At 37.9% G+C, this 22,704-nt stretch overlaps 1 protein-coding gene across 1 annotated transcript; it reads right to left on the bottom strand.

Annotated features, from left to right (window-relative positions):
• Window positions 1-1,251: 1,251 nt before the first annotated feature.
• On the bottom strand, window positions 1,252-16,986 carry LOC139711769 (UBX domain-containing protein 4-like). Its single transcript, XM_071623622.1, has 12 exons — window positions 16,785-16,986; window positions 16,185-16,290; window positions 14,651-14,679; window positions 12,235-12,356; window positions 11,603-11,704; window positions 10,355-10,504; window positions 9,360-9,503; window positions 8,553-8,701; window positions 5,798-5,900; window positions 4,146-4,277; window positions 3,013-3,272; window positions 1,252-2,325 (listed from the first exon to the last, which is right to left on the bottom strand). The coding sequence occupies exons 1-12, from the start codon at window positions 16,864-16,866 to the stop codon at window positions 2,178-2,180; spliced, it is 1,527 nt and encodes a 508-aa protein (XP_071479723.1). The 5' UTR covers window positions 16,867-16,986; the 3' UTR covers window positions 1,252-2,177.
• Window positions 16,987-22,704: the final 5,718 nt, after the last annotated feature.

Here is a 22,704-nt window from a genome sequence, read left to right as displayed (position 1 = left end):
TGTTCACATTCTACGTTCACAGGGGAATACAAACATGAATGTGAATTGGAACATTCTATTTTCATTGACTTAGTTGGATTATTCAATGTACACGCAGTCAACTTGACCTGTTCCATACTGAATTCTGGTTTCCCCAGAGACCTAATACACAGGCCACCAGGTTCCCGTATGGAGGTTGAGTTGACCATATACTGTGGAGGGGGGGGGGGGGGGGGGGTAATGAGACTACAGGCAGATATTTGTTAGAAATTCTTCAAGAAGGCAATCATGGAAAATTGTGATACATGTTCTACAATATGTATCAGTTCTGGATGATTTCATATTTCCTTTCCAATGTTGTTGCTTTTCATTAAACATTCTGGATGAATTAGCAGCACAGGCGCTAACAGAGTAAGAGGGGAGAAAGCATAAACTAATATTTATGGCTGCTGCTCTCACTACTGTGACTGAGTGAGAATAGGAAAAAATGTCTTTTTATGATCAGACTAAGATGGGGAGGGGTTGTTGATTTCAGAGGTGATTCAATTTCATGCCCCTATTATCCAAATAATTTTTACTTGAAAGATAAAGCATGGATTGGTTGTGAAGAAAACAATGTTTCAGCAATAGCTCAGCTCAGTACAGCTGTATACTCTATGTACACATGTTCCCAACTAATGGGACACTTGATATTTTTTGTTAAATTCAGGAATTAAAGAATGCTAAGGAATGTTTCATTACAAATGTTATCAATGCCTAAATATCTTCTCCTTCTTTTTTGTGCACATTTTGGAAAACATAGCTATCCAATATGATTCTTTCTATCCAAACCAACACTTTCTGCTAGTCTGCATTTTCCTACAATACTGTAAAATTGGCAATTATCCCACTGGCACATTTGAGGCGGCATGTCATGCTGTGCATCAGGCATTCTTTTAATGTCAAATCTCTGGTTTCTCTTTCCTCAATATAAACAAGCTTTGACTTTGTTCAGTACAGGCCCATTGAGGACACAGTTTATAAAATCATTTTTAATAAGGAACAGACAAGTCTGACTTGACTTTAATACCGACGCATGGAACATTTAAAATTTCCTTGACAATTACAGTCTGACCTCAATTATATGGCAACATCCAGATACGCTGTTAGCAATTCGGCTGGATAAGAGAGATGCGTTCAAATATGGCACTGTCTAGCCCGTTCTGCTGGGGTATACACATGCTATTATCAACATATTAATACAATGATTATTTGCACGGTGCACTGCCAGTTGTCTAGCACAGCATCAAGTACCATTGTCTCTTGCAGTAAACATGACTGGGCTTACAAACTGTGTGGACACATTTTGCACACTTTCACCGACAGATCATTCGTAGGAACACAAAGTTCATGATCATCGGAGATTTGGCACTGAAAGTGCATGAAAATGTGAAAATAATTTTAATCCAGCCAATATCTGGATGAAAGAGAGATCCGGATAGGTGATGGCCGGAAAACTGCGGTCGGATGTAAACAGATTACAGACTGTTCAGAGACAAGCTATCATCAGGTGTCAGCCTCCCAATGTGTCTGTAAAATTTACTCTATGGGAACTACAGATTCCATGCATTGTTATGCAAAATAAATTCATCATAAATGAGCTAAAACTGCAGAGTATTTCAGCAAAACTGCCAATTAGGACAAAGTGGTATTTATCAAATGGCTATGATAGTCATTCCCATCATTACCATAATTCATAGCTTGTCATGCAATGTCTATGTGATGTCAAAATCATATATGACAACCTAGTACAACTGCTTATCTTACACTTGTGTCACTTGCAGTCACAAGCAGCTCATTGCACCTCCAGGTAGGGCCCTGGAAAACAGTAAGAATATGGGCGGCCCAACTACTATGGCAATCGTAATGAACATGGATGGCTGATTGACCTTTGCAACAGTGATTGCCGTGAGAATTAAGGCTTTCACTGGCCTTAAATTAAAATACCTCGGGGTCCTTGAAATAACTGAAGGGTCTTTGTAATAGGGAACAAACTTAAAAGACTGTTTCCATAATTGTCTGTATAGTGAGAAGTGCAGCAGACTTTAATTCAAACCAATGAATCCTCACATAACGGCAATGGCTATCAAATGATTGGAATGACGAGCCATTCCCCAAATTCTTATTGTACTCTCTATAACTGTGTACCCCCAATATGTTTACATTTGCTGTGTGGAGTTCCCATTCCAGGTATTGTTGTCGTCGTCATCTTGCTGCTGCGTGTTCAGGCGGTGGATGTTTCCCTCGCGTCTCGAAAAACTATCCTGACCCGCTCCTGATGCCGGTGTTCTTCTCCTTGCGTAGGAACTGCGCAGATAAAGACAATGTGGAGGCAAAACCAAATAAAATTGAAGTTTTTCACAATATTTTCTTGTAATACACTGTATTGAGTATCTGCACAAAAATACCACAGTGAATTTCATACAAGAATGGCAAGAAACACAAAGGTTATGAAATATAGAGTTTAATACGTTTATGCAATTCAGAGACATGCATGTAGATAATCGTCTCTTCACTCACAATCAGCTCAGGCGATTATGTTACCCTTTAACATTCTAACTGGGGTTATCATAGAAGTCAGGAGTGAACTTACGTAAGTTGGAACATACAAATCCATAAAATATCTAATGTTTCTTTCCATTTCAGTATAATATAATGCTAATAGAAGAAAAATCTTCATGGCAAGGCTCACTGATCTCAGCGCATTTACTACATGAACTTGCTAAATTGTGTGACAACAGCATGATTTAGATGGAATTAAGCAGGCCATTTATAAATGGTTGCTAATGACTAAACACTCTCATATCTAACCCATTGAGGACGGGCTAATTTTGCTATAACACACATTTTCCACAGACACTTGCCCAAGTATACTTGGGCTCGTCCGTAATGGGTAAACATCTGTGTTAATCTATCTAATGCTTCTGTTTCACAGCTTTTATTTGTAATCCCTTCCTCTCCTCTATCTTCCTGGGGTCATTTCATAAAATGTACCTTTTTGGTCTGGCTCCGGCAGTTCTCGATAACCTATCAGCCGAGGAATCTGTGTGGGCGGCACTCTGAGAAGATGACGTTGCCGTCGACGACGAAGGCGATGTCGACCCCGCGGCCGGTTCGGCTGAGCCGAAGAAGATGTTCATTATGAGATTGTAGATGAAGAGGAATGGGGCGAGGAGCCAGGAGAAAATACCGCCCTCTTCTGACGTAACGACTTGAGACGATGGCCTCTGTCCAGATGTAGGCGTAAGCCTTCCCTGTATAAGGTATAAAAACTCACATGAGTAAAATAGATTTTGGTATTGGCAAAAGCAAGGACATACAGTGTATAGCAGAAGCAAGGGAGAAAATAGATTAAACAATCACAAAATGATTGAAGACATGCATTTGTTTCATGACTATTTTGTAAACATTTAAATATAGTGTGTATTTTTATTTTTTTATTCCAAGTAACATGTAACAATTAGAAAACAATTTTCAAGTTGCTTTACTTATTCTTATTAATGATATTATCATAAACTTGTATAACATTATGATTGACTCATATTACGTTTGCATGTTTCTTTAACATCTTTTGAGTGAATAGATAACTAAAAATGAACTGAACTGAACTGAACTGATCTTTTTGAGGAATGTTGCAGTGAGATAAATTAGTACTCTGCAAAATTCCGGCAAACTTTGATTTTCATATCATGAGGAGCCTTTTCATGATAAGCAGAGACAAGACTGCTACACCACCCATACAGTTCTCTCTGTAATAATTGAAGGCTGTGCTAAGTCTAGGATAACATTTGACAAAAAGAATGAAAGAATGAGTGAAACGTCTTTCCTTGCATTATCAGTCTTATATCGCACAAATGTCAGGTTTCATCCATTCACATACGCAGATTGTTCCAGCTACTGTATACCGCATATATTTAACAAGGCTAATTTTTCTCGAATCTGGACTTCTCCACAATTTCAGGAGTGGTTAAATTCGCAATTGTGGAGTATACAGGCGTATACAATATGTGCATGAAATAGCCTCATCTACTAAGAAAATATTGTACAAAACAACTACTCTGAAAAAAAAAAAGGAGAAAATGCAGCCCCCAGAGGGGGAAATTCTTTCGCCCGACGTGCTCACTCACCGGTAGCACGACAATGGCGGCCCTTGGAACAAGCTCAAGGCTACTGAAAGACAGCTGCATGTCGCTGGGCCCAAAGTTGCGCCTGGGGTACGTCGTGGAGAGCGTGAACTCCGGCAGACCGGCTCCAACATTCTACAGCATGGAAAACATCATTCATACACAATGAAGGAAAGGGAGTGAGATGCAGAATACAATTTCATGGCTGAAAATACAACAAGGGCCTAAAGGGGGCTTGATGTTCAAGTGTGCTTTATGATATATCTGACCGTGATCTGGAAAAAATCTTTGAAGTGGGCACTGGTCCTGGCCCTGTACCCCCATGGTGCACAACTAAACCACTCAAACAACTTTTCTTTCCCCTTCACCCCTATGAATGATTGCTGCAAAATTGTGATTAAAACTGGACCCTGCCCTTTCAAGAAGACCAAATATACAGAACTTATGGCTGAAACATAATGCACGATACAAAGTAAGCTAGTTCAGGGTTAGTGCTTGTCTCAAATGACCCCTGCACCACAGACTTTCAAAGGAAAGGCCTTGTGAAGAAGCATTCCTTTGTCATCCTGTTATCATTGAGAATGAAATGTATGGAGGGCTTTGTTGAAACATTGTCAATGAATCAATTTCACCTGTACGTTCTAACAAAAAGTGAAGCATACAACTTAACTTTCTAGACAGAGGTTGCCTGAGGATTCTTTCCATTTTGAAGTCGACAGCAAATTCACAAACATTCTAAAATAACCTTTACACATCAATGAATGAATTTATATACAAAACACAAAAAGACATTGGAATAGCTCACTGGCACCAACGGCTCAGGTGAGCTGAAAAACTGTACGTAGATATAACAGCCAAAAAGTGAATACATAATACAAGTATTGGTTGAGATGAGGATTCAGCTTTTAACTATGTGCGAGATACTTAGAAACCACTGTATGAAATGTTAAACAGCATACAATTCTAAGAGGATTTTAATGTTTATGTGATGAAAATCAGTATTCAAATGGCTGAGATATCCAAGAATGAAGTAAAACAAAGCAACCATCATTAAAGGGTGTGTACAGTTCTGGTCGAGGTGAGGATTTAGCTTTTAACGTTTTGCAAGATATTCAGAAACCACTCTATGAGATGTCAAAGAGCATGCAGTTCTAAGGGGTATCAACAGTTTATTCGATGAAAATCGGTTTTGAAATGGCTGAGATATCCAAAAACAAGGTGAAACAAAGAGATCCTAATAAAGTTGTGGCATGTCGCCTTTTATTATTAGCACTTTTTTGGATATCTCAGCCATTTGAAAACCAATTTTCATCAAATAAACGTTGAATCCTTCTTAAAATTACATGCTCTTTCATATTTCATAAGAGGCTTTTCATTATCTCACTTAGGAATGTTCAAAACATGAATCCCCACCTCAACCAGTACTGTACAGTCCCTTTAAAGGTGGGTCCCACAGTTTTATTAGGATTGCTTTGTTTTGGATATTTCAAAACCAATTTTCACCAAATAAACTGTGAATTCAGCTTAGAATTGCATGCTCTTTCATATGTCATAAGAGGTTGCTCATTAGCTCACAAAAAAAAAAAAAAGGTTGGAAACCTGAAGCCCCATCTCAACTGAAACTATAAAATCCCCTTACAAAGTTTTGAGCATACCTCGGACACAAAGTCTAGAGCTTCCTGGAGGGGAGCATTTGATGAGAACTGCTTGGTCAGCGTGGAGCCATCAGGCAGTCGGAACTGTATCCTAGCAGTTTCCCTGAAAGGATTACAAACCACACAGAAAATTAACAAATGAGCACTCTATGAACATGAGAGCAATTTCTTCTTCATCATAATGATGATGATGATGATAATGATGATGATGATGATGATGATAATAATAATAATAACAACAGCAGCAATAATAATGTTGCCTTCCTTATCCAGGGTAGCCTCTTTAGTATTACTACTGTTCTTTCAGAGGGCCCTGCCACTACTATTACCCTAGCATTGCCAAGTACCCATTTTCACACCTGGGTCAAGAGGGACATGGTGGGTAAAAAAATCTTGTCCAAGGATGTAGGCACTTGACAGGATTTGAACTATGGACCTGTGATTGAAAGTCACATAGTCTGATCCACTGTGCCACAGTGCCTCTACAATTTATGTATCTACTTGAAACTCTGTATGACAACTCAGTACAATAAAGTTGTGCAAATCCCCTCACCACCTTTTACACACTGGCAGTATCTGTCATCACAACTTGCTCAAAAACTCTGACGAAAAAGACAGTGTAATCACCAAATCACAAAGTAGCCATATGGCAGAAATTGACAAATTAATACAAACAGCAGATCTAAACAATACAAGTTTTAAAAGACCAGGCACAAGGAGTCAGCTACTTGCCGACTACGTACGGTACTTTAATCCACGTCATATAAACAAGATGCAATGAATGTAAAAAATGACACACTTCCCCTTTACTTCATTGGGCAAATCATATCCACATTTATCTAGGATTCACTAAGGTATAGGATTTTGGCAACCTCTTTGCCAAAAATGCTGTCCACAAGCTTGAGGGTCCTACTGATGATACACTGTGTAGCAGAGATTGGTGCATGAATTTATCTGGATTGATATCACCATTCTCCAAAGACCAGACTTAACAAATCTGACCTTTTGATAAAAATCAGTGAGGTGCTTGTAGTATTAGCTGATGCCAACATGAAACATTGCAGTACTTAAAAGAAGAATGCCAAAACCACCCATGCTTGAAGCCAGATATATAATTTTGTCATGTGTTCAGAATTAAAATAATCATACAATTCATTCTAATGCAGGTCCCTCGAGAATGCCTTGTGAAGAAAGGCTGCATCTTACCTTTCCTGCTTTAAAGGACAAGTTCACCTTCATAAAGATAAGGATTGAGAGAATGTAGCAATATTAGTAGAACACATCATTGAAAGTTTGAGGAAAATCAGACAATCCGTTCAAAAGTTATGAATTTTTGAAGTTTTGATGCAGTACCCGCTGGATGAGAAGACTACTGCAGTGTATGAATAACTTAGATGTCACATGCGTACAACAATATAAGGAAAATATAAAGAGAATTTCACAAAATTCCATCTTTTGAAAAAAGTACACATTCCCCTGACTTGTTACCCACAAATGTTATGGGTAATATTATTCCCCCTGCCTTTAGAAAGAGGCAAGTCAAATGCTCTTTTATTATGCGAAAAAAGTGAAAATATGTTGAATTTTTTTTTACATTTTCTTTATACTGTTGTACGTATATGACTCACAAGCTGTAGTAGTCTCCTCATCCAGCGGTTCCAACACAAAAATTTTAAAAATTCATAACTTTTGCATCGATTGTCCAATTTTCCTCAAACTTTCACTGATGTGTTCTACTAACATTGTTGCATTTTCCCAATCCTTATGTTTATGAAGGTGAACTTGTCCTTTAATCTGTACGCGTTTATCTGTCTGCCTGTTTGTCTGTGTGTCTGTTGTTATCTGTATGTGTCTGTTTGTGTGAGTGTGTCTGTGTGCACATGCCTGTGTCTATCTCTCTAAACTTACACAACAATGCAAACGAACAACAAACGTAACTGCCCAGCTGAAACCTACAAAAAGTCACAGACAGGATTCTCTGCAGTGGGACAAAATATGTTATTTGGTTTGACTGACTCAAAGTTTTGAAGTTTGTCTGACCTGGGAGGGTAATCAGTTCTCTAGCTACTGTCAAAATTTGGGGGCTTAAAACAAAACCAATATCAAGATATAAGCAGTTTTTCTAGATCACATTGTTTTGACAAGGTGCTGCTTTCACTGGGGAAATAGAACACGTTTTCATTGATATTTCTGCATTGTACACCTGAGTGACCCTAAATCTTTCAATTCCCTCTTCTCCCTTTTCTATGAAATTGCACCACCTCACTCTCTTATTTCAATCACCTTTTGAATGGGTCAGGATAGTCCAGATATATATCATCTTAAAGCTTAGCGCTTACTCTTTAATACCATTTTAGAAAAGTGGAAATTCATTTTGGCCTACTTTTTGTGGTTTTTGAGCAGGGTGAGTGCAAATATAAAGCCCACGTATTGCTTCCCTGTTCATACTTTGTGTTATACGTCAAATGTGCACTTGTGTTATACATCAACTGTGTCATTTCCATGTGAATGTATGTTATGTTGATGTTATTGTCATTTCCATTTGGCAGAATAAATAATAATAACAATAATAATAATAATCATCATCATCATCTTCATCATAATAACAAATAATAATAATAATAATAATAATAATAATAATAATAATAATAATAATAATAATAATAATAATAATAATAATAATAATAATAATAATAATAATAATAATAATAATAATAATAATAATAATAATAATGAAAATACAAGAGGAACTAACATGAGGCTAGCATCCCTCCGGGCCTGTTCAGCCCGCTGGGCCTCTTCCTGCTGCTGCTGGGCACGCTGCTTTTGCTTCTCCCTTTGCTCCTTCTCTGAGCGGAACCGGGCCTCCTTCTCCGCCTTGTCCCTCGCCAGCTGCTGCAGAACCTAAAGGACAAAAAAAAATTAGAAAAAAAAAACAACAAAACAAAACAATGGTAAAATCCTTTGTCTACACAATTACAAGTCTCAGGACATTCATGATTATTGTGCCCAACTTTATTTTCTCAGAAATGTATGACATATTGCTGAATGCACTCCAAATCATCTTTACAAAATTCATATAACTCCATATTGGTTTTGTATACTTTCTATCTTAACAAACTCATATTTCCTCCCAAGCTCACTCTCTCTCTCTCTCTACTTGTGTCAGGTATCAACAAAATATAGATATCATATAATAATTAACAATCATATACATAAGATATGAATGTTCAAATTGCTATGGATACGCAAACATGCAAAATGTGTGCTTTCTTGAGTTGGCTTAAAGAAACCGACAGGGATGGAAAAGTTTCTGGAGACAGAGATCATCCAAAGAAGTCACTTCCTCCTAAACGTGATGCAGCCTTATCATTGTTAGGTGTCACAGAAATGTGATGTTGATTACCACCATCTCCGCCTCAAGGTTATAACAATATATTTCAACTATGTATCATCTGCCTATCTATTTATTAGTCCACTTGATCAACTATCAATTTATGTGATCCACCCATCTTTACAGCAATCCCCCTCCAATTTTTTTTGGCTGACCATCCAAGCGTACCTTCTCTCTGGCCACCTTATCGTCCTGCCGCTGTTTGCGGAGTTCTTCTGCCAGCTGTTTGGCCTGCTGCTCTGAACGTTGCTTGTCTGCCTTCAGGATCTCCTGGCCAGTCTTCCTCCGTTCCATCTCTCTCTGTTTCTCAACCTGTAAAAATCACATGACAATAATAATGTGATAATTATAATAACAATATCAATAATAACAACAAATAATATTAATAACAATGATAATAATAACAATAATGATGATGACAATAATGACAATAATAATAATAATAATAATAATAATAATAATAACAACAATAATAATGATAATGATAACGATGATGATGATGATCATCATCATCATCATCATCATCATCATCACAACTGGAAAAGCACTCTTGGAGAGCAGACCTCTGCCAAGCAGCTCACCTATACACGTACATGCTAAAAATCGCCTAATTTCCCATTATAAAAACCTTTTGTTTATGTCATCAGCTTCCAGCTGGGCAACGCCCAGCCCAAGCAGAGCACATGCATTAGTGCGCCTCTATGCAAACCTTGAATATGCACAGCTTAAACTCCTAAGTTCATTGACCCCATCTGCCAAGAATTAAAAAATTCTTTTAAAATTCCAAAAAAAAAAAAATCCTGGATCACTTCCAAAATCTTATCATCTGTTTGTTGCGTCATAATCAATTTTTTCCCGCAAGTTTCATTAAAATCCGTTCACAACGTTTTGAGTTATTTTGCACACAGACAGAAAAACAAATGCAAACAAAAACATAACCTCCTTCACTATAAGCGACCGAGTGTGTCACCTAATCTTGGGCATATATTACTCAAGTGGGATTCAAACCCACGACCTGATTGCTACACAGGCGTCATATCCGCTAGACTACTAACTTGCACTGGTTAGTCAGTGATCGTCCTTATCTCCTGCCTGTGGCACTGACTATCAGGCACAACTCTTTCTCTCTTTGAATTTGCCACAGTGACTGATAGAGGGCTCACTTCTTTTCGCTGTTGCTCCTTCTTACGATGCACCTCCTCCATCTTCTGTCTCATCCTGGCTGCCCTCTCGTGGGCGCTCTCCTTCGCCGGCTCCGATGGTGACGAAGAAGATGTGGATGGGGTCGAGGAAGCTCCCTGCTCTGCCACAGCCTGTCAAGGGAACAGGATATCATCCAAACACAAATATGAATGCCCAACAAGCAAACACTTACAAATACTTGCAAACCAAGATATGAAACTTGGATAGGATAGGTCAATTTCAACCTTTTTACATTCTTAGCACTATCAATCTTTGTAGACACCCCACTAAATCGTAACAATGAAAATGAAAAGTTCTTTTAGAAAAATTGATGAAAGTCTTGCTATTTCTGGTAATTTCAATAGCTTTAGATTCATTTCCATCCATCTTCATCTAAAATAGCTGTATCAGGTGCTTGGGCACTACACCACTGATGTGCCACACCAACGATCACTGATATGAAAGCAATAAATTCCTGAAGATTTAAACTGAATTGGACTATCCTTTTTTTTTCTAAGTTAGGTCAGGTTAACGGTCACTGAGTCATTAAGCATGTCACAACTTCTATTTCACTTCAACATATGTGTCAGCTTATTCAGCATGATTTCTTTTTTGGCAAAATGTCGCATTATGGTTCTGTTAGTTTAGTTTCAGTCTAGTTCAGTTTGAAGCGAAAAAGCTGTAAGTTTGCAAGAACTACCCATGACAATTCCCCCCCCCCCCCCAAAAAAAAGAAAGAAATGACCAGTCATTATTCAAAACCAGCAAGCGATGAGCAAGCTCCAACTAAAATAATTGCCTATGCTGTAATAGCAATCTGTAAAAACAGCGCTTTGGTGCATACAAGCAGTCTAGTATGAATTACCCATGTCTAGAAAATAAGAAGTACTGGATGGTGTCACTTCGAATCAATTCACAAACAAGAGATTAAACCTTGCAACGATTGCTCCTAGTTACACAATGTGCTTGGGTATCAACATAATTAATCCATTCACACTTTGTCAAGCTGAAACAGTTTGTAATACACCTGACTACTATTTCAGACTACTTCCAGAATTATTTCACTGGAAAATTTCTGTCACACACCCTACAGAATGATATGTGAATTTACTTTCCACCGAGGCCCCTTCTCTTTAGATAGCAATGAGCTGGCAAACTGCGACAATATCCATTCCGTTTTCAAATATCAAAATCCGAGAACAACGCTACAAAATGCCACACATGCGTACCTCCACGGTCTCTCTTTTCTTGATGTCTGGTGGTGCCGTCGTCTCTGGCTGTGGATTGGATGGGGCGGCAGGCTGCTGAGGGGCCGTCACCTTTGCCGCTGTCTGGTAATACAAGATAAGAAACCTATCACATGGGCATCACAGAAAAAAAAAATGCAAGAATGCATTAGTTTAGATTTTATCCCTCACAAAAATTGCAGGGAGGAGGGTGACCTGTGATGGCTTTCTCCATATATCCAGAAGTTACTAAGCTATTGCATCAAGTGCTAAAACTGTAGTGTACTCTACTCACTAACTGACACATCCATCAGCATGTTATAATATCACTGCACTTGAAGGGGTTGTCCAATTTTGCTCAATTTGAAGAGGGAAAATTTGAAAGCAGAATGCTGATGAGATGGCTTGGCAATTTACAGCAAAGGGCATATTATTATGCATACGAAGGATTATTGCCAGTGAAAGTTGGACGACCGACCAGATCTTGAAAGAACATTTAATCCTTTCCTTGCAGGTGACTTTGAACAGGTTGTACAATGCTATAGGATTTTCCTTGACAATCACCACTCAAAATACACAAAGGGTTAGTAGAGTCCAGCAAGAGCTAGTTATATTACTCAAGTAACATCACTTACTGCTGTGACATCTTGAATCTTCTTGACGAGGTCTGAGGACGGTTTGTAGCCTGCAATGCTCTCAAGAAGAGTTCCTGTTGCACCGGAAATCAGGTACACACACGGCACACATATTACAGGGTCTTATCGAATCGAGAGAGTAAAACAAATATGTGTTGAGTTAAGGATGTATTCATATATATATGTGACCGGCGACAACGGTTTCAGGCAAAAGTCGGGCATTTTGAAAATTCATTTTTTCACTCAATCACATTGCCCTTTTCCTAAGCTTTGCATTGATATAAAACACTTGCATTCTTCGGCACCATAAGTGGGCATGGAAAGCGAAATAAAATGCACTTTTTAAGTTGTTAGCCTGACAAAATTGCGAGAAAACGGGCTTTGAAGATTCACCTCTTTCTCAAAGACAATGTCCGAGCAGCGATGCGAGGTGAAAATCAATCATCCGTACGATGGTGCCAATCGATGTTAAGCTCCGCCTCTAGCAACCACATCGCCTTCTGATTGGCTCACTGAGAGAGTCAAATTTCCCGGGCACCCTTCCTAGCAGCTCAGCGTATGGAGCCGAAAAACAATGCGGTTCGCTCGGGTTTGTTTTACCATTACGTCTTTCAAGATGGCGGATACGATAATTGCACGTATGGTGTACATGTGTATGGTGCATGCATTACGCAATGGCATCCACACGCCATGACCATGTGCATGTAACGGGAGCGGGTGGCGAATCCACACATTTACAAATCGCGTTTTCATTGTTGTTGATTTGACTTTATCATTGCCGACCCTTTTGAAGGCAGATAAATGACAGTGCTGGCAAAGGTCACGCTTCCTGTTTGTTTTGCTTTTACAAGCCGTGCATATGTTGTTTGGTGGTGTTAATTATATTAAAACAAACAAACAAACACGACTCGATCCGTGCGATCTTGATGTGTAGTATTTGTATATAACTGGTTTCACGTGACCTCTCCTTTCCTCTCATCTACCTTCCCTTGAGTCAGTCTGCTGTAATAATTGTTACTACATGTACAAGTAGACTATTGGTTTTTTTTTTCTTTTCACACAATTATGTCGTGCTACGTACATGATATTTTTTTCACTTCCGTTGTCGAACATTGCGGTAGAATAGGTTGGATAGAAAGCGAAACGAAGAGCACGCACTACAAAGTGAGCGTATAAACCACTATAGCAAGAACAATGGAGCATGCAATCATGCACGCGTGGACAAAGCATTCCCCAAACGCTGCAACTGGTGTCTCCGAAAGCCGAATTATGTAAATGTGCGCGACGCACCAGCCAATCGCATGCGAGACCTCGCGCCGTAGCAACGCTGGGGATATTGGCGCGGCGTTCGAAAGAAGCTCGAAACTGACGAGTGCGATCCAACATAGGGTGCTTAAGATTCCATTTTCGATAGGAAAAACGTAGTCTTATGCTACGAAATTTAGTGTAGATGTAGAAAACATATCGAAGATTCGATTTCTGCAAAAAACCCAAATCGACAAAAATAATGGTAAAGATCTTTGTACCCCGCCTAGGAGGAAATTTGCTCTTGCGACTTTTGCCTGAAACCGTTGTCGCGGGTCACATATGGCATGTACCTTCCACTCAGTAATGCGTTACTCTATCTCTGTATTGGGTTCGTTAACATGCAAAGAAACAAATTTTAAAATCTGTCATATAATATTAAAAATTCCCGTAACAATAAATTTCTGATCCAATAGCCGGCTGTAAAGACAAACATAAAAAAACAGATAATAAAAATACTTTTTTTACTTTATCACACCTGCAGAGCAGATGCAATGGATCAAACTTTCTAAGATTCTCTACTATGACTGTGTGACACTGCTTATGACACCATTAAAGAAATCATGGACTCCATGTTTGTTTGTTTTTTCATTCAACATGAGCAGCATGTAAACGTATTGTCACAATACAACAGTTCAAAAAAATACACAAAATGTATTCAATAATGGAATTATTTCTGTGTTTGTTGATGGACTGTCATCATGAGAACTCACAAGTATATCCTCTTACAAAGTGAACCTGCTTCTTCATCAAAAGCAGTTGGATCTTGAGAAGTTTTTCAGTCATAGATTTTTGTTCTTTTTTGATGGAGTTGTTCGCTATATTGTGTATGCCAACAGGAGTAAGCAATGTCTCACAGAGTTTCTCCATTTATATGTTTACTAGCATACTTGGGTAATATCATTAATGGTTATTTTCCACACAACCCCTCCCACCCCCCCCCCCCCCCAAACAAAAATAAAAACAAAACAAAACAACACAAAACAAAACTCTTGGCCAAGAAAAAGGCTACATAATGCTTTTCAGCAGTTACATGTAATTGTAAGTCAAAAGAGTTATGCAAGTCTTCAAAGAGTTGTATGCATCATGTTAAAGTTATTTCAAAGGATACAATACGCAGAAAACTGTTGAGACTCGGGGCTGTTGAAAGAAACAAAACACAACAAAAACAGAACTTATCATTTGTGGTTACAACATTTGTATCTGCAATCCCAACTAAACAACTAGACATGTACAAAAATCTTGAAGTGTTCAAATACACGAGCACAGTAGTTGGTGAAGAAATGCCCTCTGATGCCAATAGAAATTGAAATGGGAAGCATTTATTTTATTAAGTGCATCCATGCAAAGTAAGCATCCAAATGTGTACACACAGGGTAGCATTTATTATGTACTTATACACAGTACAACGAAGTGAAAAGGTCTGTTGAAACTAGAAGAGGCCAATTTTTTTTTCTTTCAATACTGCCTTGGGGCATAATGTCTGAACAGCAGGTCATTCTGATATCTCCTTACATTTTTGAAGTCAATCTCTTTGAAGAACACTATAGACCTCGAATCAGAAAAAAGGGAAAGGAAAATATCAGATGTCTATTCAAAAGCAATGATTTTGCTTTGCCACTTCCATTTCTGTTTTAAACAGATGGAACATTTTGGGACAACTTGCTTGATTTGTCTCAAAAGGGCAAGTACAACTGTAGTATCTCATTCAGTAAATTGTCTAAGACCAAACAAATGGAGTACTGCCTACTGGAATTAAAGTGGGAGAAAGAGAAAAGATAGATGACAGCATGGCTGCATTTAGGCAAGAGGGTGAAGACACACAATGGTGTCTGTGGATGTGGAAGGGAGTGTCTGATGACAATTAACACAGAATTGAGCAAAGCCTAAACCTAACCTAACCTTGCTTGTTAACGCACAGGTGCAAGGGTACTGTGGTATGATTTTGCCCAAAGACGCTTAACTAATAAGACACGAAAGTGCGCGCTAATCCTGTACAAAACAAATGGACAGTGCACGGTCCTCATGCGTATTATGCGCATCACCTGTCCTGAGACCACTCAGTTAACTTCAAAGACAGCGCGTCTCAGGTGATGTGCGTCTTTGCCTGAGACACGCTGTCTTTGAAGATGTTGTTGTTTATCAAGCGTCTTTGATTGTGAGATCATGTTGTTGCCAAATTTTTACCCCCACTAAGTAATCCTTATCACTTTAAAATCTCGTTCTTCAATATAATCCCCTTTATCGAAAAAAAGCTACGACTATAATTTTTAAATCTTTTTAAGATAATAAAAATACCACTACCTTTGGAAATGAATGATGTTTCTAGGTGTACTGAGTTTGTACTTAGCTCTCTTTTGTATCGTCATGTAGGGTAGCCATTTTGTGTCCATTTTTATCGTGCGCCTTTGTATCTTGTTATCTCTACCAGGGGTCGCACTTAACTTTTTTTTTAACTAGCCAGGCGGACTACTTAGAATCAATTTTGACACTGAAGCAATATTTTGGCTAGCCAGACGGACTAGTAACTTCAGAATTTTATGATTTTTAGCTAGTCCGACGTGATTTTGGGTGGCCAATGGCCAGCGGACCATCGCCAATTTCGAACCCTGTCTACTATCTTTGATTTTGCCCTTCGGATTTACCTGTCTGCCTGGAATCTCATGGCGATGACCCCCGTCTCGTTACAAGCTACCATCACAGCCTCCTCTTCCCATACCTCATCCATCTTCTTTGAGTCATCATTTGTTCCTTGTGGGGGCAAAGATGGCAAGAACATGTTTTTAATTTAAAGTTTACTAAATTCAACTCAGCACGGATGACAGAGAAATTTGTTTAAATGTTGGCTTACTGCATTGCCATTGAATGAATGGCCCATACATAGGCCAAGTCCTTCTCCGAGTCTGACACGAAAAGACTGCAACATGTTGCGTTGAACATTGAAGTTTGAACGTGTCATACCATGTAAAGTGCACAATTGCCTGCCAGTCAGTGGTTAGTGTTCTGAACAGTTTTGTAAAAGGCAGTCTCCTGTCGAACAAGTTAGTGTCTAGTTTCTACACTGTATTCAAAGTGGTATTTCATTATAATTGCAGTCTGATCTAACAGTAACACGGTACACTGCAGTTAATGTAAAGTCTATGTTATTTACGCTACACTAGGATCGGTACAGTACATGTAGGGAAGAAATCCAGCTCCAGGGGCAGAGCCAGCAGAGGCGAGCACAGCAGGATTGTCTAAATTACCTGTAATATACACCAGCATAATCTTGTTTTGCTCTCTGGCTTGCGTTATAGCGCCAGAAATGTTTCCTCCAAACCAACGCATCTTGACAATTTATAATCCCCAGTCTGCAGAGCTAAAATTTCAAAAGAAAATTGCAGAGTTCCGTAACGTTCAAATTTGCCTTATCATCGTAGTCCCAGTCGAGCCGAATTATGAGGTATTCTTGCGTTGTGTTACTTGTGTGTGCACATCACACGTACGTGTTTACGTGTACGTACAGTATACAGTAACACACGTTGAATGCTGGTGTATGAGAGCGAGATTATACACCGAGCACGATTTCATTGGCTTGTAAAACTACAACGGTCAGAGGTCACTAGCAATATCCGGATGCTGTTCTGAGCTGTGCTGTGGATGGAGGCATCGCGCTGTTTATAAGATTTCCCAAAATTAATGTACTAAAAATGAATAGATACATGATATCGACAGTAGTAGTCACTTGTCAGAATAGGTGAGCATAATGTAGTTAATGCATCACAACACATGCCTGCCATTAGTGTATGAAACTTTTATAGATATTACTTTTGTATGAAATAGTTGGCAACACAGTAACAATATATACTTTCACCTATAAATGGTTCTCATCACTGTATCAATGCAAGATTACAATTTCATAATGTTGTGGAATAGGAATTTCACTGTGTGGGCGCAGATTTTGTGTAATCTGTTTTTGTCCATATAGGCCCTATGAGTTAAAAATGTAGGCCTACTCTAATTGTCTAGGTTTCATCCAATGATTAAAAGAGGACAAGACTTGATAGGCCCTATTTCATCTTAGAACAGTAATAAGTCCACAGAATTGAAATTGTGCTTAATCTACCCTTATTTTTTGTTGCAAAGTGGGTTTTAGGTTCCTTATCACTGGCGGATCTTTATTTATTTATTTATTTTCTGAAGGAAAGAAATAAAAATGAAAAATGGGGGGGGGGGGGATGGGGGTGCCCCCATTTAATCTTGCAAAGGCACCTTCCCTTAACCGTTTTCCGGGATCCGCCCCTGCTCATTATGTGCACAGTGACCCAAAACCCACAGTACTGCTACAAGTAGAACCCGAACTCGACATTGAATTAAAGCATCTTTCTTAATGAAATAATTTGCTCATCCTCTTTCGATAAGACCTCGTTTCGTACATAGTTTCGTACGCACGGGAACTATGTTGCAGCATCAGCAAACAAAGATTTATCCCCACTGAAATCGACGACCCAAACTTTATGATTACAAGCCGGATCACAGTAACTGTCCGTCACATTATCTATTGTTTCCCACAATCATGCTTCCAGAGAAGCTGCTACTCCACGTGTCACTTCATGAGAAATGCAATACTGCCATCTGTTGTTTGCATTGTGTACAAGTTTCCCAATCTGTCACAGCAGAAAAGCCACCCCCCCCCTTCTCATTCCTTTCACTCGACTACCAAGAACTCTCATAGCCAATACGCAAAATCTTTCTACCAAAAAGCTGTATTTTCCCACTTTTATCATGTTGACCTTCAAAACCAATTTTGATTGTTTGTTTGTATTTTTTTGTTGTCTTCATTCAGATTACTGGAGACCTTACAGTCTCTTTTGTTATAACAAGCGCCTCAGAGCGATGACAAAAATTTGTGTTTAAATTTGCGAATCTGTGCATGATCTCTATGATTTAATTCATCAAGAACTTTGTAATTTACCCAGCATGTTGCCCAGGGAACTTAAAATATGAAGATCTCATTTCCAAAAGGTAATAAATGAGAAAAGCATGCACACAGACTCTCACTTCCAGTTTATTTAATTTTATTTCAGAAACATGAAAATTAAGAATATCAGTCTGACTTTTATTTCAAAACAAGATAATCCAGTTTTGTTTGTGTCCAAAATCAGATAAATCCACTGCATGTTAAAAATTCAAATCAATATCATCTAGGAGTCTAAATTTTTTTTTTTAAAGGATGGTTTTGTGATCCTATCGTGTTAATGTATCTTGTACTGCAATAACTCCTCGTTAGAGATATTGCAAATATGTAAAATAAAAAACTTTTTTTTTTCTCTCCCTTTTGTCTAAAGTGAATTTAACACGTTTTGGAAACAAACTCTTCATTTCTTGATTTGACTGGTTTCATTCTTTGATGTCAATCATTGAACCCATATTCTGCAATAGCATTCCATACAACATCAATAAAGCAGACTCATTATTATGTTCCTAATTTTGACTATACTTTGAATCATATTTTGTTCAATGGGGAGATTCCTCAAACATATATTTGAATTTACATGATACACAAAGATTAGCGAAATACTTTATGAAAGTCTGAGGAAAATTTATGATTTTTTAAGATAAAGTTTTTGCGCCGTGTTGTAGGCAAATTGATGCACTATCATTTTTCCATACCTTTTCAATTCCTTACAGATTAATGTTCTATTTTGATGCTCCATCTCGCTCACGTCTCATTCTCTTTTACACACACACACACACACACACGCACACACACACACATACACACACACAAACACACAGATATACAAATGCAAGTGTTTTATCAACTTGAGATATCTTAGATTGAAACTACTGAAAAACAAAGATAATCATTGACTTATCGGTTTTTGCGAACAAGCTCTTCATATGCTAATCTTATTGATAACTTTAAAAAAATCTTATGTAACGATTGCAGTATCATTCATTTTCTCTATTTGATGATGACCTTATATCATATACTTTAAAAAATGGCATTTATCTGTCAGTCAAACTCTTCATATGTATATAATTAAACATATCTAAATCAAATTATAGAAGTATTGGAACAAGTTCACTCGGTTGACAGCAGGTTCATCCGTATTTATTGCTACTCGGAGTTTCATGCAACCTCCATGAGGCGCAATCATCAGGCAGATTTGCCTGATAATTGCGCCTCATGGAGGTTGCATGAAACTCCGAGTAGCAATAAATACGGATGAACCTGCTGTCAACCGAGTGAAGTTGTTCCAATACAATTCTGTCTAAAGCTCTTCCTTTGAGGATATCGAGCACTCTTCATAGAAGGATAGAATCACCAAGTGTAAATCAAATTATATATACAATATATGCAGAGTTTGTTTGCAAAAACCGATAAGTCCATATTTGCCAAATGGAGATATTTGCGATTAAAGGTCAAGAAAAATAAAAAGAATAATAAGAAAATTTTTGCTTCTTTTGACCATAACTTCAAAAATGTACCTTTATATGAAGTGACCAATATATCATTTAAAAGGTATTATTTTATACTTTATGAAAGAGACCGTACTTCAAAATCTTAAAAAATGGACTTATCGGTTTTTGCGAACAAACTCTTCATATATATATATATATATATATACATACTTAATTTCATAATACACACATCCAATGCACCAACTTAATATCTGTACGTATTGAGACTATTGGAAGTACAAGTCAATAAAATTTGGTTTATTTCATGGAAATATAGGTGTATGGTGAACAATGACTGACTGTCGAATGTAAGAATTTGTGACGATACTCGCTGGGATGAAAAACAACGAGACATGAACATGCAATACTTCAGGAGACGTACTTTGTGGCAGCTGCCATCTGTCGCTGCGATATACTGCAGTGAAGCACACAAAAAACTAACGACGATACGCCAATGATGATTACGTATGTGTTCGCATGCTCTAGATAATGCCATTCATTGTTCCAATGCACGTATTGCGACCATCTCTACAAGGCAGCTAGTTTTCAGACGAGTGCATTGACCGAGCTATCTCGAAGAGGGAGTAAGGCACACTTTGGCATATCGATTCGGTATCATTTAGATATTATGGCACCAGACATATAATGTCGGGTGAAATCATGACAACGACGACGACGACGACGATGACGACAATGATAGTAGCAATGTGGGCAGTAATGATTACAGCAGGAATGCTATAATTATAATTATAATAATAATGATAATGATTTTGACAAAAACAGCAATTATAATGACAAAAGTAACAATAATGATAAATAGTTATAACCATGATTTAATTACTTTATCATTATCAGTATTAGCATTATCATTTAAAAAATACGGTGATGTTAAATATGATCATAATTATGATGGAGGAGGAGGAAAAATAACAGACAATAGGAAAATATGACAAAAGATTTACAGTGATAATGAGAGCAATAGTTGTATGCCTATACCTTACCCCATGATGAATTAAAAAAAAAAGAATATATGCAAGGCTCAAATTCCTAAGAAAAATAAGATCAAATCGTGCCTTCTTTATTGCACCTCTTGCAAAAATATACACTCATTTTCATCTGCCAGAAACAAAGACTGCTTTGAGCAGGCGAACTTTGTGTAAACAGACTCAAATAGACACAACTGAAGCCATATATCATTTGCCCACAATTATGGGTATAATCGCTGCATACTCTTTGGCCAAAATCACAGAGACGACATCATCCTGAAACAGGCAACACGTGGTTTGACGGGCATAAACAAAATATTTATAATCATGATCGACTTTTGTAATTCATAAAACGAAATCACAGCTGCAAAAAACAACAAAAATAGCAACAAAATATTTATAATCATGGAATGTGTAACAAAATAATAAATCATTTCTTGACAAAATTTGAATAATAAAACATATAATTCAATAAATTTCAGATGCAAACAGAATAACAAATTCTCGTTTTCAAAGTTCTTTCGCCGTCAATCTTTAACGAATTACAACATCTGCGCACCTGCAGACATCATTCTTCTGGGGCATGTATCATAAAGAAGTTTGCAATAATTTCAGGTTGCAACAAATGTAGTTACCATGACAGCAACTCTGATAAACGAAGATGATTGGTTACTAACCCAGCTGTCAACTTGGAAACCGCAATCGTCGAAAACTGCAAGTTTTACAACTTCATGAAGCGAGGCCATGTTGATCTCTGGTACTAGTATTGGATGTTGCCCACATGCATGTTACATTGGGATATATAGGTGTGACGTTTTGTGGCCTACATCTCTACAGGTGTTAGGTTTGAAGAACCAGTTGCTGCTGCTGCTGCTGCTGCTGCTGCTGTTGTTGTTGTTGTTGTTGTTGTTGTTGTTGTTGTTGTTGTTGTTGTTGTTGTTGTTGTTGTTGTTGTTATGTTATATCTGATGTGGCTAGTTATCGGTAATGAATGGATGACAATAGCAATGTCTATCACTTATAGAGATATGAATGTGCGTTGTCATGGTAACTTTTGGTACATTATAGTCATAGCATCGCTTACACTGTAACAAAATCAGGATATCATTTAAATTCTTACGCGAATAAAAGACCAAGAATCTCATGATACCGATGACGTGTTGATAGCAAAGTGCTCGTCAAGTTGATTTCATCTTCCTCAGTAATTGCTTTATCATCAATAGTTTCTCTTTCAAATCAGCTCCATCAGATAATCCACTGCTTTAGCACCATTTCACGATAATCAGAGCCTTTCCACACAAAAAATAATAATATAACGATATTTTCATCTATATTACACACTGATGAGACATTGCATGCAACATGATCGTGATAATATAAAATATTCTAAAAAAGAATAAGCTTCTCGGATACTCTCAAGAAGACATATTATTTATGAACAGAAGTGAATAATTATGTACATCTCGAATCTCTATACATACTTGCTGATATGAATCAATCTGCCATATACTGCCGCTTGGTTTGTCGACTATATACACTCAAGACCATCGGGCAACATAAGAATTTGATCCACATCATCTCACAGTTTCGCGAAATTACTTAACCCTTCGTATGCTGTGGGTGCCGGTTGGCAAAGGAAACCCCATAGCATTGTACACACTGTCCAAAGTCCCTGGCATAGAAGGAGTTAGCAACCATTCATTTTCTCATGGGGCATGGTGACTGACCCAAT

Source organism: Diadema antillarum, unplaced genomic scaffold (assembly GCF_040938485.1).
Source record: "Diadema antillarum isolate AM-2024a unplaced genomic scaffold, OU_Dant_1.0 seq00001702_RagTag, whole genome shotgun sequence".
NCBI lineage: Eukaryota > Metazoa > Echinodermata > Echinoidea > Diadematoida > Diadematidae > Diadema > Diadema antillarum.
This window is presented reverse-complemented; position numbering and strand designations above follow the sequence as displayed.

What these genes read in the sequence shown, in the direction of transcription:
- LOC139711769 (XM_071623622.1), bottom strand. Translation starts at nt 16,866, where the DNA reads ATGCGTTGGTTTGGAGGAAACATTTCTGGCGCTATAACGCAAGCCAGA. An exon ending in AGATTCAAGATGTCACAGCA is followed by an intron (nt 11,705 to 12,234) that starts GTAAGTGATGTT and finishes TTGTATTACCAG; the next exon opens with ACAGCGGCAAAGGTGACGGC. An exon ending in GCCGGAGCCAGACCAAAAAG is followed by an intron (nt 2,326 to 3,012) that starts GTACATTTTATG and finishes TTATCTGCGCAG; the next exon opens with TTCCTACGCAAGGAGAAGAA.